The following is a 12,369-nucleotide window of genomic DNA, read 5'->3' as shown; positions in this document are numbered from 1 at the left end:
TTACCCTGCCCCCACCACCCAACGGACTCTTACCCTGCCCTCACCACCCACCACCCAACAGACTCTTACCCTGCCCCCCCCCACCACCCAACAGACTCTTACCCTGCCCCCCCACCACCCAACAGACTCTTACCCTGCCCCCACCACCACCCAACAGACTCTTACCCTGCCCCCCCCACCACCCAACAGACTCTTACCCTGCCCCCACCACCCAACAGACTCTTACCCTGCCCCCACCACCCAACAGACTCTTACCCTGCCCCCACCAACCAACAGACTCTTACCCTGCCCCCACCTGCGCTGTTGGAGCCCAGAGCACAAGATTTTGCGTCCCTCTCCATGTGACTAATAAACTAATCTAATCTAATTAACGATGGGATTTTAAAGTGTTTTCTAAAATTGATTATTATAATAATATTATTATTATTATTATTAATAGTAGCATCATAAATAATGTTATTTGTATTACTGCTTTTACCATGACAACTGTCTAGTAATCATTACTTTCAATGCTGTTAAAAAATGTCAGTGCTATAATATTATTTGTGCTATAAAGGCGGTTGACTTTATTGCTTTTTTCCATATTGTTAAACAACATTCTAAGTCACAATACATTCCTTTTAATTGATATGCACAACATGTATTTGACAGGGATACAGCACATCAATCAACATTTCTGTAAATGTGCCAGATTTAGTCCCTGGGCAGGTAGATACACATAGAAAAATACAACGTTATAAAACATTTAGTAAAACATTGTGTATAGATGGGGGCTGATTGGTCCTTCAGCCACTCTCAAGTCATTGGTAAAGGGGTGAGAGGTTGAACAGCTCCTTATATGTCCTTCAGCCACTCTCAAGTCATTGGTAAAGGGGAGAGAGGTTGAACAGCTCCTTATATGTCTTTCAGCCTCTCAAGTCATTGGTAAAGGGGTGAGAGGTTGAACAGCTCCTTATATGTCCTTCAGCCACTCTCAAGTCATTGGTAAAGGGGTGAGAGGTTGAACAGCTCCTTATATGTCCTTCAGCCACTCTCAAGTCATTGGTAAAGGGGAGAGAGGTTGAATAGCTCCTTATATGTCCTTTAGCCTCTCAAGTCATTGGTAAAGGGGTGAGAGGTTGAACAGCTCCTTATGTCTGTCAATTTACATTTTACATTTTACATTTTAGTCATTTAGCAGACGCTCTTAACCAGAGCGACTTACAGGAGCAATTAGGGTTAAGTGCCTTGCTCAATGGTCAATGTGCTCTCACTGAGAAACTGCTGATAGACTGAGGTGGTTGTGTTGATATCCAGCCCCTCTCATTAACCTCTATCAGGCCAACACTGTACAATATATTCATAAAATACGTTTCTGTGGTTTTAAGTTGAATGCCAAATTCTCAGAGCCATTTTCCCGGACACATTAAAAGTGAGTATGCAAATACAGTAAGTAAATTCCAATAACATCACAATACATGCTTACAATGCGTATACAATACATGCTTACAATGCGTATACAATACATGTTTACAATGCATATACAATACATGTTTACAATGCGTATACAATACATGTTTACAATGCGTATACAATACATGTTTACAATGCGTATACAATACATGCTTACAATGCGTATACAATACATGCTTACAATGCGTATACAATACATGTTTACAATGCGTATACAATACATGTTTACAATACGTATACAATACATGTTTACAATGCGTATACAATACATGTTTACAATGCGTATACAATACATGTTTACAATGCGTATACAATACATGTTTACAATGCGTATACAATACATGTTTACAATGCGTATACAATACATGCTTACAATGCGTATACAATGACATTTAAAATCTATAGTTTAAAATACACAGACATCAGGTAGGTAGGTGTGTTGGTGTGAGAGAGAGACAGAGTTGTATCAACATGTTCTGCTAGATAGGGGTCCATACCTAGGTACCTAGTGGAGGACTAACTGACCCTCCTGCTAGATAGGGGTCCAGCTAGGTACCTAGTGGAGGACTAACTGACCCTCCTGCTAGATAGGGGTCCAGCTAGGTACCTAGTGGAGGACTAACTGACCCTCCTGCTAGATAGGGGTCCATACCTAGGTACCTAGTGGAGGACTAACTGACCCTCCTGCTAGATAGGGGTCCAGCTAGGTACCTAGTGGAGGACTAACTGACCCTCCTGCTAGATAGGGGTCCATACCTAGGTACCTAGTGGAGGACTAACTGATCCTCCTGCTAGATAGGGGTCCAGCTAGGTACCTAGTGGAGGACTAACTGACCCTCCTGCTAGATAGGGGTCCATACCTAGGTACCTAGTGGAGGACTAACTGATCCTCCTGCTAGATAGGGGTCCAGCTAGGTACCTAGTGGAGGACTAACTGACTCTCCTGCTAGATAGGGGTCCAGCTAGGTACCTAGTGAAGGACTAACTGACCCTCCTGCTAGATAGGGGTCCAGCTAGGTACATAGTGGAGGACTAACTGACCCTCCTGCTAGATAGGGGTCCAGCTAGGTACCTAGTGGAGGACTAACTGACCCTCCTGCTAGATAGGGGTCCAGCTAGGTACCTAGTGGAGGACTAACTGACCCTCCTGCTAGATAGGGGTCCAGCTAGGTACCTAGTGGAGGACTAACTGATCCTCCTGCTAGAAGATCCACACCTCCAGGAGGCTGCAGAAGGAGAGGGGCTGTGTGGCTGGACCTTTGGTTAGTTTATTACTATTATAGTGGTCATGTTTGATTGACATTTTCTGTACATTTTTAGGAGCCTGAATTAAAGCAACAGACAACAAGACCATGTTGAACCACCCTGCCTGTCTATTCTGCCTGGTCTCCCCACACCCAGGGGTTGGCTACAACTGTAGATCTGAAGCTGTGTACAAAGACAGAGGGTCCAGCTTCCCAAGAAGGTTGATCATCCTGGAACATGACTCAGTTCCTTTTCTCAACACCATGTCAATGATGTCACATGCCTTCTCTGCCCTCTCAGGTATCCCCTTTAGTGAGGCCATTTCCTCCCTTCCTTCCTTCAGACAGAGTGAGTTGCAATCCCATAAAGGATCTAAGGAAGGTCAAGATGTCAATGTCGTGGTGTGTCTTTGACTAGCCAGCTTCATGCCGTAGCACTGGCTTGACGAGGTGAAGAAGTGTCTTTGACTAGCCAGCATTATGCTGTAGCACTGGCTTGACGAGGTGAAGAAGTGTCTTTGTCTAGCCAGCTTCATGCTGTAGCACTGGCTTGACGAGGTGAAGAAGTGTAATTGTCTAGCCAGCTTCATGCTGTAGCACTGGCTTGACGAGGTGAAGAAGTGTCTTAGTCCACAGACTAGGAGACAGGCCTCAGCGTCTTCAGATTAGGTTCTACAAGAAAGAGGATGGAGGAGAAGGGAAGAGAGAGATCAGAAAGTATGGAGGAGAAGGGAAGAGAGAGATCAGAAAGTATGGAGGAGAAGGGAAGAGAGAGATCAGAAAGTATGGAGGAGAAGGGAAGAGAGAGATCAGAAAGTATGGAGGAGAAGGGAAGAGAGAGATCAGAAAGTATGGAGGAGAAGGGAAGAGAGAGATCAGAAAGTATGGAGGAGAAGGGAAGAGAGAGATCAGAAAGTATGGAGGAGAAGGAGGAGTTCCACCTGAGATAATGATGTGATGATGGTCCTATGATGTAACTACAAGAAGATAACAGTCATTTATTACAGACAGAAACACAAAAACATGCTTCCATTCTGGAAAAACAGTTCCTCTTTGATCTGGGTAGCTGTGTTTTTATTTGACCTATATTTTAATCATTACACATATTCAAGGGAGGGAGCAATGAAAACTGTCTTACCTAGATTCACTCAAGTCCTTAACAAGATGGTTTTCATGTTCAACGAGAGCTTTGAGACAAGCTCCCGTCACTTCTGGTCCTTTGGGGATGACTGCTTTCAGTAGTTTTCTCATTCGGTCCTGTTCAGTTGTTTCAGCTGTTATTCTGGAGTGCTCTTCTTCACCAATCATGTTCTTTGACCACAGATCATCTGCTATTGGCATTGAGTTTTTGGTTCGCTGAATTAGTTTAGCCCAGTGTTTCTTCAGAAACTCCTCAGCAGGAATGTCAGGGACTGTTAATGCTGAAGGGGGGGGGGGTCAATTAAATTAATATGTCTTTAGGGTTAACAGCAGCTGTTTCTACATCTACAATAGATGCCCTTATTAATGTTTTATCAACAATCTACTTAGAATAATATAATGTCAAAGTGGACATGTCCCCCATATATTCAACATCTGGAAGGTCCCTCAGTCAAGTATCGCATTTCAAGCACAGATTCAACTATATACAAAGACCAGGGATCTTTTAGAAAGCCTCATAAAGAAGGGCAGTGATTGGTAGATGGGTAACAATAACAAATCAGACATTGAATCTCTCTTTAAGCATGGTCAAGTTAATAATTATCCTGTGGGTGATGTATTAAACCACCCAGACACATCAAAGATGCAGTCGTCCTTCTGAACTGAGCTGCAGGACAGGAAGGAAACTGTTAGTGATGTCACCATGAGTTCATTGGTGATTTTAAAACAGCTACAGAGTTCAATGTCTGTGATGGGAGAAAACTGAGGATGGATCAACAACATTATAGTGGCTCCACAATAATGACTTAAAATAACACAAATATACAGAATAAAAATATTCCAAAACATGCATCTTATATGCAACAAGGTACTAAAGTAATACTGCAAAAGGAAACGGCAAAGGAATACACTTTTTGGCCTAAATGCAAAGCCTCATGTTTGGGGCAAATCCAACACAACACATCACTGAGTAACTGCCTCCTTATTTTCAAGCATGGTGGTGGCTGCATCATGTTATGGGTATACTTGACAATACTGAGGAGTTTTTCAGGATAAAAAGAAACGGGATGGAGCTAAGAACAGACTAAATCCAAGAGGAAAACCTGCTTCAGTCTACTTTTCACCAGACACTGGGAGAGGAATTCACCTTTCTGCAGGACAATAACCTACAACACAAGGCCACATCTACACTGGAGTTGCTTACCAAGAAGACAGTGGATGTTCCGGAGTGGCCAAGTTACAGTTTTGACTTAAATCTGCTTGAAAATCTATGGCAAGACTTGAAAACTGCAGTCTAACCACGATCCCCAACATCTTGACAGAGCTTGAAGAATTATGAAAAGAATAATGGGCTAATATTGTACAATCCAGGTGTGTAAAACTCTTAGAGACTTACCCAAGAAGACTCCCAGCTGTAATGGCTGCCAAGGTGTTTCTCACATGTATTGACTCAGGGAGCTATTTCATTTCTATCAATCCAAATATATATATATAAATATTCTTCCACTTTGACATTTGAGTATTTGGTGTAGATTGTTGACATAAAATGACAATTAAAATTAAATCCCCTTTAATCCCGCTTTGTAACACAATAAAATGTGATGCAGATACTTTTGCAAGGCACTGGGTTTCTGTCTGAATGTTCTGTAGCATTACACACCACTGAACATGACTCATGAAGGTCTTCATCACCCCACTGAACATGACTCATGAAGACCTTCATCACCCCACTGAACATGACTCATGAAGACCTTCATCACCCCACTGAACATGACTCATGAAGACCTTCATCACCCCACTGAACATGACTCATGAAGACCTTCATCACCCCACTGAACATGACTCATGAAGACCTTCATCGCCCCACTGAACATGACTCATGAAGGTCTTCATCACCCCACTGAACATGACTCATGAAGGTCTTCATCACACCACTGAACATGACCCATGAAGACCTTCATCACCCCACTGAACATGACTCATGAAGACCTTCATCACCCCACTGAACATGACTCATGAAGGTCTTCATCACCCCACTGAACATGACTCATGAAGGTCTTCATCACCCTACTGAACATGACTCATGAAGACCTTCATCACCCCACTGAACATGACTCATGAAGACCTTCATCACCCCACTGAACATGACTCATGAAGACCTTCATCACCCCACTGAACATGACTCATGAAGGTCTTCATCACCCCACTGAACATGACTCATGAAGACCTTCATCACCCCACTGAACATGACTCATGAAGACCTTCATCACCCCACTGAACATGACTCATGAAGGTCTTCATCACCCCACTGAACATGACTCATGAAGGTCTTCATCACCCTACTGAACATGACTCATGAAGGTCTTCATCACCCTACTGAACATGACTCATGAAGACCTTCATCACCCCACTGAACATGACTCATGAAGACCTTCATCACCCCACTGAACATGACTCATGAAGACCTTCATCACCCCACTGAACATGACTCATGAAGGTCTTCATCACCCCACTGAACATGACTCATGAAGACCTTCATCACCCCACTGAACATGACTCATGAAGGTCTTCATCACCCCACTGAACATGACTCATGAAGACCTTCATCACACCACTGAACATGACTCATGAAGACCTTCATCACCCCACTGAACATGACTCATGAAGACCTTCATCACCCCACTGATCATGACTCATGAAGGTCTTCATCACCAAACTGAACATGACTCATGAAGACCTTCATCACCCCACTGAACATGACTCATGAAGACCTTCATCACCCCACTGAACATGACTCATGAAGACCTTCATCACCCCACTGAACATGACTCATGAAGACCTTCATCACCCCACTGAACATGACTCATGAAGACCTTCATCACCCCACTGAACATGACTCATGAAGGTCTTCATCACCCCACTGAACATGACTCATGAAGACCTTCATCACACCACTGAACATGACTCATGAAGACCTTCATCACCCCACTGAACATGACTCATGAAGACCTTCATCACCCCACTGAACATGACTCATGAAGGTCTTCATCACACCACTGAACATGACTCATGAAGACCTTCATCACCCAACTGAACATGACTCATGAAGACCTTCATCACCCCACTGATCATGACTCATGAAGGTCTTCATCACCCCACTGAACATGACTCATGAAGACCTTCATCACCCCACTGAACATGACTCATGAAGACCTTCATCACCCCACTGAACATGACTCATGAAGACCTTCATCACCCCACTGAACATGACTCATGAAGACCTTCATCACCCCACTGAACATGACTCATGAAGACCTTCATCACCCCACTGAACATGACTCATGAAGGTCTTCATCACCCCACTGAACATGACTCATGAAGACCTTCATCACACCACTGAACATGACTCATGAAGACCTTCATCACCCCACTGAACATGACTCATGAAGACATTCATCACCCCACTGAACATGACTCATGAAGACCTTCATCACCCCACTGAACATGACTCATGAAGACCTTCATCACCCCACTGAACATGACTCATGAAGATCTTCATCACCCCACTGAACATGACTCATGAAGACCTTCATCACCCCACTGAACATGACTCATGAAGACCTTCATCACCCCACTGAACATGACTCATGAAGACCTTCATCACCCCACTGTACATGACTCATGAAGACCTTCATCACCCCACTGAACATGACTCATGAAGACCTTCATCACCCCACTGAACATGACTCATGAAGACCTTCATCAGTGTCCTTCATCACAACTTGAAGAGACGTTCGCTCTATAACCCGTTTTTATAAACCTCGTCCACAAAAACAAACGTACCTATTGGATGAGAGTCTTTGCTGTATTCATCTAAAAGACAAACAAGAGAAAACATCATAAAAACATTTTAATAGCATCTGTCAGAAAATAACAGAGTTATGATTGACATATTCTCCTACCTGTTGGTACCATATCTCTCCATACTGTCCTCTCATCATCCCCGATTAACTCCATCTCAATGTCAACCCCTGTGTTTCTCATAACCATCTTACAACAGCTTGGTGTGGTGTCTGCAGGTAACAGCTGAATCTTCTGTAGAAGGTCATATGGTGCAACGATTGAGACAACAGACAGAGAGAGAGAGAGAAATAGAATGATATTCCAGTTATTAATATATAATATGACAGATTCATGTCCTCAGCCTGCTAAAACTGCACCTCTGGATTGATGGAGGAGGAATGGGGATTCTTGACAGCAAACCAACTGTTCAGCTTTAAGGACCCGTTTGGACTTGACAGGACCAATTCTGAATATCCTTGGGACACCTGATGTTTCTCCCGGTCCCGAACAGCCTACAAAATGAGCAGTGTAGTAGTCAGTCTGAACAATGTAGTCTAATAATTCACACAACATGCAGCTCACTGAGCAATCCTTTTTTGTCAACATCAAAAAAATGTGTACACTATTTTTTATTTATTTTACCCTTATTTGACCAGGTAATTGACTGAGAAGAGAGTCTCTTTTACAGCAACGACCTCGGGAAGTGTTACAGGGGAAAGGGGATGAATGAGCCAATTGGAAGCTGGGGATGATTAGGTGGCCATGATGGTATGAGGGCCAGATAGTGAATTTAGCCAGGACACCGGGGTTAACACCCCTACTCTTATGATAAGTGCCATGGGATCTTTAGTGACCACAGAGAGTCAGGAAACATGTTTAACGTCCCATGCGAAAGACAGCACACTACACAGGGCAATGTCCCCTTCACTGCCCCGGGGCATTGGGTTCTCCTTCGAACAGAGAGAAGAGTGCCGTCTACTGGCTCTTCAAATGAATGAGACAGAAATAGATTTCTCACAGAGCTGCATGTTGTCTTTGTAATCTATAGATTTTCAACAAACTATCAGCTTTCCTTTAGTAAGTTTCAACATACTGTTGTCACTTCAATGATGGCGCCTCACCTCTTTCTGACTGGAGTTTCTGAGGAGCATGTACAGCCGTGAAATTACTGTTGCCTTTTTTACTGCCATATAGAGGACCACGTCACAGTGGACAGCTACGTTCCAAAAAAAGATATAGCTCAGTATAACAGCGATAGGTGAGAACTTGGGATGGAGAATCTTAGCATGGAATCTGGTGACCTCATGCACTTCCTCAACAGACACTCCATGTTCCTCTACATGAAGAATCTTCATCTCATTCCTCAGGGAAGGGTTGGTCCCTGAACAACACAATAAAAAAGGAGACAGAAAGACAAATATTGTATTATTCATCCAACTAAAACACAAAGAATATGCAGTATCAGATCACAGTAAACAAACTCCCAGAATAACTCATTCATTAATTCAGGAAGTGAAACTCAGTTACATGGAAATGTCTTTCTGAATACTATGTCTATATGGTTTTACCTAAACAGACAAAGTGTGGCAGATGAACTTCCTCCAGTTCACCTAACTCCATAGTGATGTCCAGCAATGGACCACCTTGTCCGTACTGCATGTCTATCAGAAGGTGACTGTAGGGATACCAGTTCCTGAAGTGATACTTCAGAATGACATCTCTGTCACACACCCAGCGGAGCCCAGACACTGTGCACTCATAACGCCCTTTGGGTGTCCTGTGCCTGAGGGCAACAACAAGATATGGTAGAGAGGGTCAATCGTCAAATGGAGAGGTTGGATTAGAAGCCTATTCCCAAAGGTAATGGGGAAATACACTAGCAAGTGGAATGAAATGTTAAAAGTAGTTATTTTACCTGAACATTGTCACTTCCTGGACAGTGGAAGTCAAGGGTTCAATCGGAAGCCAGTGTGTGGAGTCCTGAACAAGGACAAGCATGTCAGTTATACATATGGGGCCAGTTTCCTGGACACAGATTGAGTCTAGTGCTGGACTTAAAGCATGATCAATGGAAGTTTCAATAGAACGTTTTTTAAGGTCCAAGATTAGGCTTAATCTTTGTCCGGGAAACTGGCCCATTAAATGAACAAAGTAATTTATCTAATGTATTTATTCAATGTTACATGGAATGCTGGTGATTGATCCAATTAAACTGTCTAATGACAAAATATGACAACAGCTAAAATCCTGCATGCCTACAAGCAGAACACAGGACTGTCTATATCCCAGTATGAATGGTTGGTCAGTACACACCTGGCTTTCAGACTGTGTTTATATTACTAAAGCAGAACACAGGACTGTCTATATCCCAGTATGAATGGTTGGTCAGTACACACCTGGCTTTCAGACTGTGCCTGACTCCTGAAGGTATGTAAAAGTGAGAATTGACATTATGACTTACCTCAACATGGTCACAAGTCTTACAGCTCTGAGGAATCCCTGAAGTCAAAAGTAGTTGTTATTTAAAACGGACAATCTCATGTAATAATGAATTAATAAATATTAAACAGACTTGTAATAAAAATGAATGTAAGTGAGCAACAGTCTCAGAATGTACACTCATTATCATACCATAATCTGACATTAGTGTTATATTAATGAATGTTTGTGGAAGCAGGAAACAACATGGTTCTGGTCCATGTTTTGGAGATGTTGGGGGCCTGATTTCTGGTAGATCCCAGGATGAGAGCTTAAAGGTAGAGTCAGCTAAATGATGTTGTACGAGCAGCACCGCAGATATTGTGATGAGCAAGATGCCTGACTTCTCTCTCACACAGTATCTGCCCATGTGCACGGGTTCTCTTCACTCTCTTACAGTGTCGTAGCCACGGGACCAAAACAGAGAAGTTTAGCATCGCGCTCCAACGCCCTTAGTTGTTGTAGAAGTTTACCCACTATGATGTTTACTTTGTGCATCTACATCATATTGCTGACTCTGCCTTTAAGTTTGTTTTGACCAAATATATCATGATTGTGTTCCTTGCCTGGGACTCAAGAACGCTTTAATCGTATTTTGATTTTAAAACAATTATCAGTTAACACTCACATATCTGGTCTCTGGTGTTCTCAGGTCCAGGCTTGATACAACACTCTCCACCATGGTCTCTGCTGTTGGTAAAGCAGATGGATAGACTGTGATTAAACTAAATACAACTTATAAAGGCTTTATATAGCATACATACAGTCTTCATACGCAATACAAAGGGTGTATAAAGGGTGACAGAACAGCTCCCTATGTAGGGTGCATTGCCTAATGTGACATAACACTATGTCAACTTCCATGAAGTCAATACTGATGGTGACATTACAGGTGACATTGCTTATCTTGATGAAAGCCCCTAGAGACGTGAAGTCACCAGGTATCATTTTAACAGGTTCTGATGCCCTCTTGTGGTTAGAGTGAAACTGACACTACAGTGAGACATAGGAGAGGAAACATCTGTACATCCAACAGAACACATTAAAAACACACCACCACCACTAATCTAACTGTCTGTAGGTCCAACAGAACACATTAAAACACACCACTACTACTAATCTAACTGTCTGTAGGTCCAACAGAACACATTAAAACACACCACTACTACTAATCTAACTGTCTGTAGGTCCAACAGAACACATTAAAACACACCACTACTACTAATCTAACTGTCTGTAGGTCCAACAGAACACATTAAAACACACCACTACTACTAATCTAACTGTCTGTAGGTCCAACAGAACACATTAAAAACACACCACTACTACTAATCTAACTGTCTGTAGGTCCAACAGAACACATTAAAACACACCACTACTACTAATCTAACTGTCTGCAGGTCCAACAGAACTTTCACGGTTTCGGCCGAGGCTGCCTCTCGTCCTTGCTCGGGCAGGCTTCGGCGTTCGTCGTCTCCGGAATACTAGCTGCCACCGTTGAATGTTTCTACGTTCATTTGCTTTTGTCTGTTGTTTGCCACACCTGTTAGCGTTTTGTGTAATTAGTGTCCTATAAGTTTCTCGTTTTGTGTGTTTAGTGTTGTGGGTGATTGTTTCGTGTACTGTCGTGTTTGCTGGTCTTTTGACTATTTCGCTCGGTTGAGCTTTTTACTCCACTGCGCTGGAGCATATTACGCACCTGTTGTCGTGCGCCTTTCTTTTGGTCGCCTACGTGCGTCGTTTCGCCTTCGGGCAAGTTTTCCTGTTTGCCTTGTTGGTATTTTCAACTAAAGTCTTTTGGACTATTTACTTCAGTGTCCTGCGCTTGATTCCACCACTACACCCACCTACAGCAAACCTTGACAGAATCACCCACCTGCAAAATGGAATCAGCAGGAGCCGCAGCAACATCAGCGACGCTGGAGGACCGGGTTCGCGAACAGAGTGACCAGATCCTGCAGATGGGGACTGCACTGCAGGAGGTGATCACCACCATCCGAAGCTGGGGGACTCCTCCACCGCCATCATCTCTGCCAGCACCATCGGCAGGTCAGCCCATTCCAGCTCCGGAACCCAAAGGAGTGCGACTCTCACTCCCGAGGGCCTACGATGGGACCGCGGCCGGGTGTCAGGGATTCCTTCTCCAGGTGGAGCTTTACCTGGCCACCGTGCACCCGGCGCCCTCGGGACATGAGAGCGTGTCCGCCCTGAT

At 43.5% G+C, this 12,369-nt stretch overlaps 2 protein-coding genes and 1 long non-coding RNA gene across 3 annotated transcripts in view; all 3 read right to left on the bottom strand.

Moving 5' to 3' along the window:
- LOC311118718 (uncharacterized protein) overlaps positions 1 to 12,369 on the bottom strand; it is a gene marked incomplete at its 3' end in the record, with an annotated part of 55,647 nt that overhangs the window by 25,774 nt on the left and 17,504 nt on the right.
- On the bottom strand, positions 1,947 to 9,061 carry LOC311118719 (NACHT, LRR and PYD domains-containing protein 1 homolog). The gene is made up of 6 exons (XM_084193502.1): positions 8,801 to 9,061; positions 8,057 to 8,191; positions 7,799 to 7,931; positions 7,680 to 7,709; positions 3,835 to 4,117; positions 1,947 to 3,368 (listed from the first exon to the last, which is right to left on the bottom strand). The coding sequence occupies exons 1-6, from the start codon at positions 9,032 to 9,034 to the stop codon at positions 3,362 to 3,364; spliced, it is 822 nt and encodes a 273-aa protein (XP_084049628.1). The 5' UTR covers positions 9,035 to 9,061; the 3' UTR covers positions 1,947 to 3,361.
- Positions 9,256 to 10,854, bottom strand: LOC311118722. Its single transcript, XR_014611843.1, has 4 exons — positions 10,786 to 10,854; positions 10,141 to 10,178; positions 9,595 to 9,659; positions 9,256 to 9,462 (listed from the first exon to the last, which is right to left on the bottom strand). It is a non-coding gene; the product is annotated as an uncharacterized lncRNA (long non-coding RNA).

The sequence above is a fragment of the Coregonus lavaretus genome (genome assembly GCF_964263955.1).
Source record: "Coregonus lavaretus genome assembly, contig: HAP1_SCAFFOLD_2249, whole genome shotgun sequence".
Lineage (NCBI taxonomy): Eukaryota > Metazoa > Chordata > Actinopteri > Salmoniformes > Salmonidae > Coregonus > Coregonus lavaretus.
The sequence above is the reverse complement of the archived record's forward strand: the minus strand, read 5'-3'. Positions and strand labels throughout refer to the sequence as shown.

Excerpts from the sequence above, each read along its gene's own strand:
- LOC311118719 (XM_084193502.1), bottom strand. The coding sequence starts at position 9,034 with ATGAAGATTCTTCATGTAGAGGAACATGGAGTGTCTGTTGAGGAAGTG. Across the intron at positions 7,932-8,056 it reads CCTCCTCCATCAATCCAGAG|AAGATTCAGCTGTTACCTGC; the intron begins GTGCAGTTTTAG and ends GACCTTCTACAG. Across the intron at positions 4,118-7,679 it reads CAAAGACTCTCATCCAATAG|CATTAACAGTCCCTGACATT; the intron begins GTACGTTTGTTT and ends CCCCCCCTTCAG.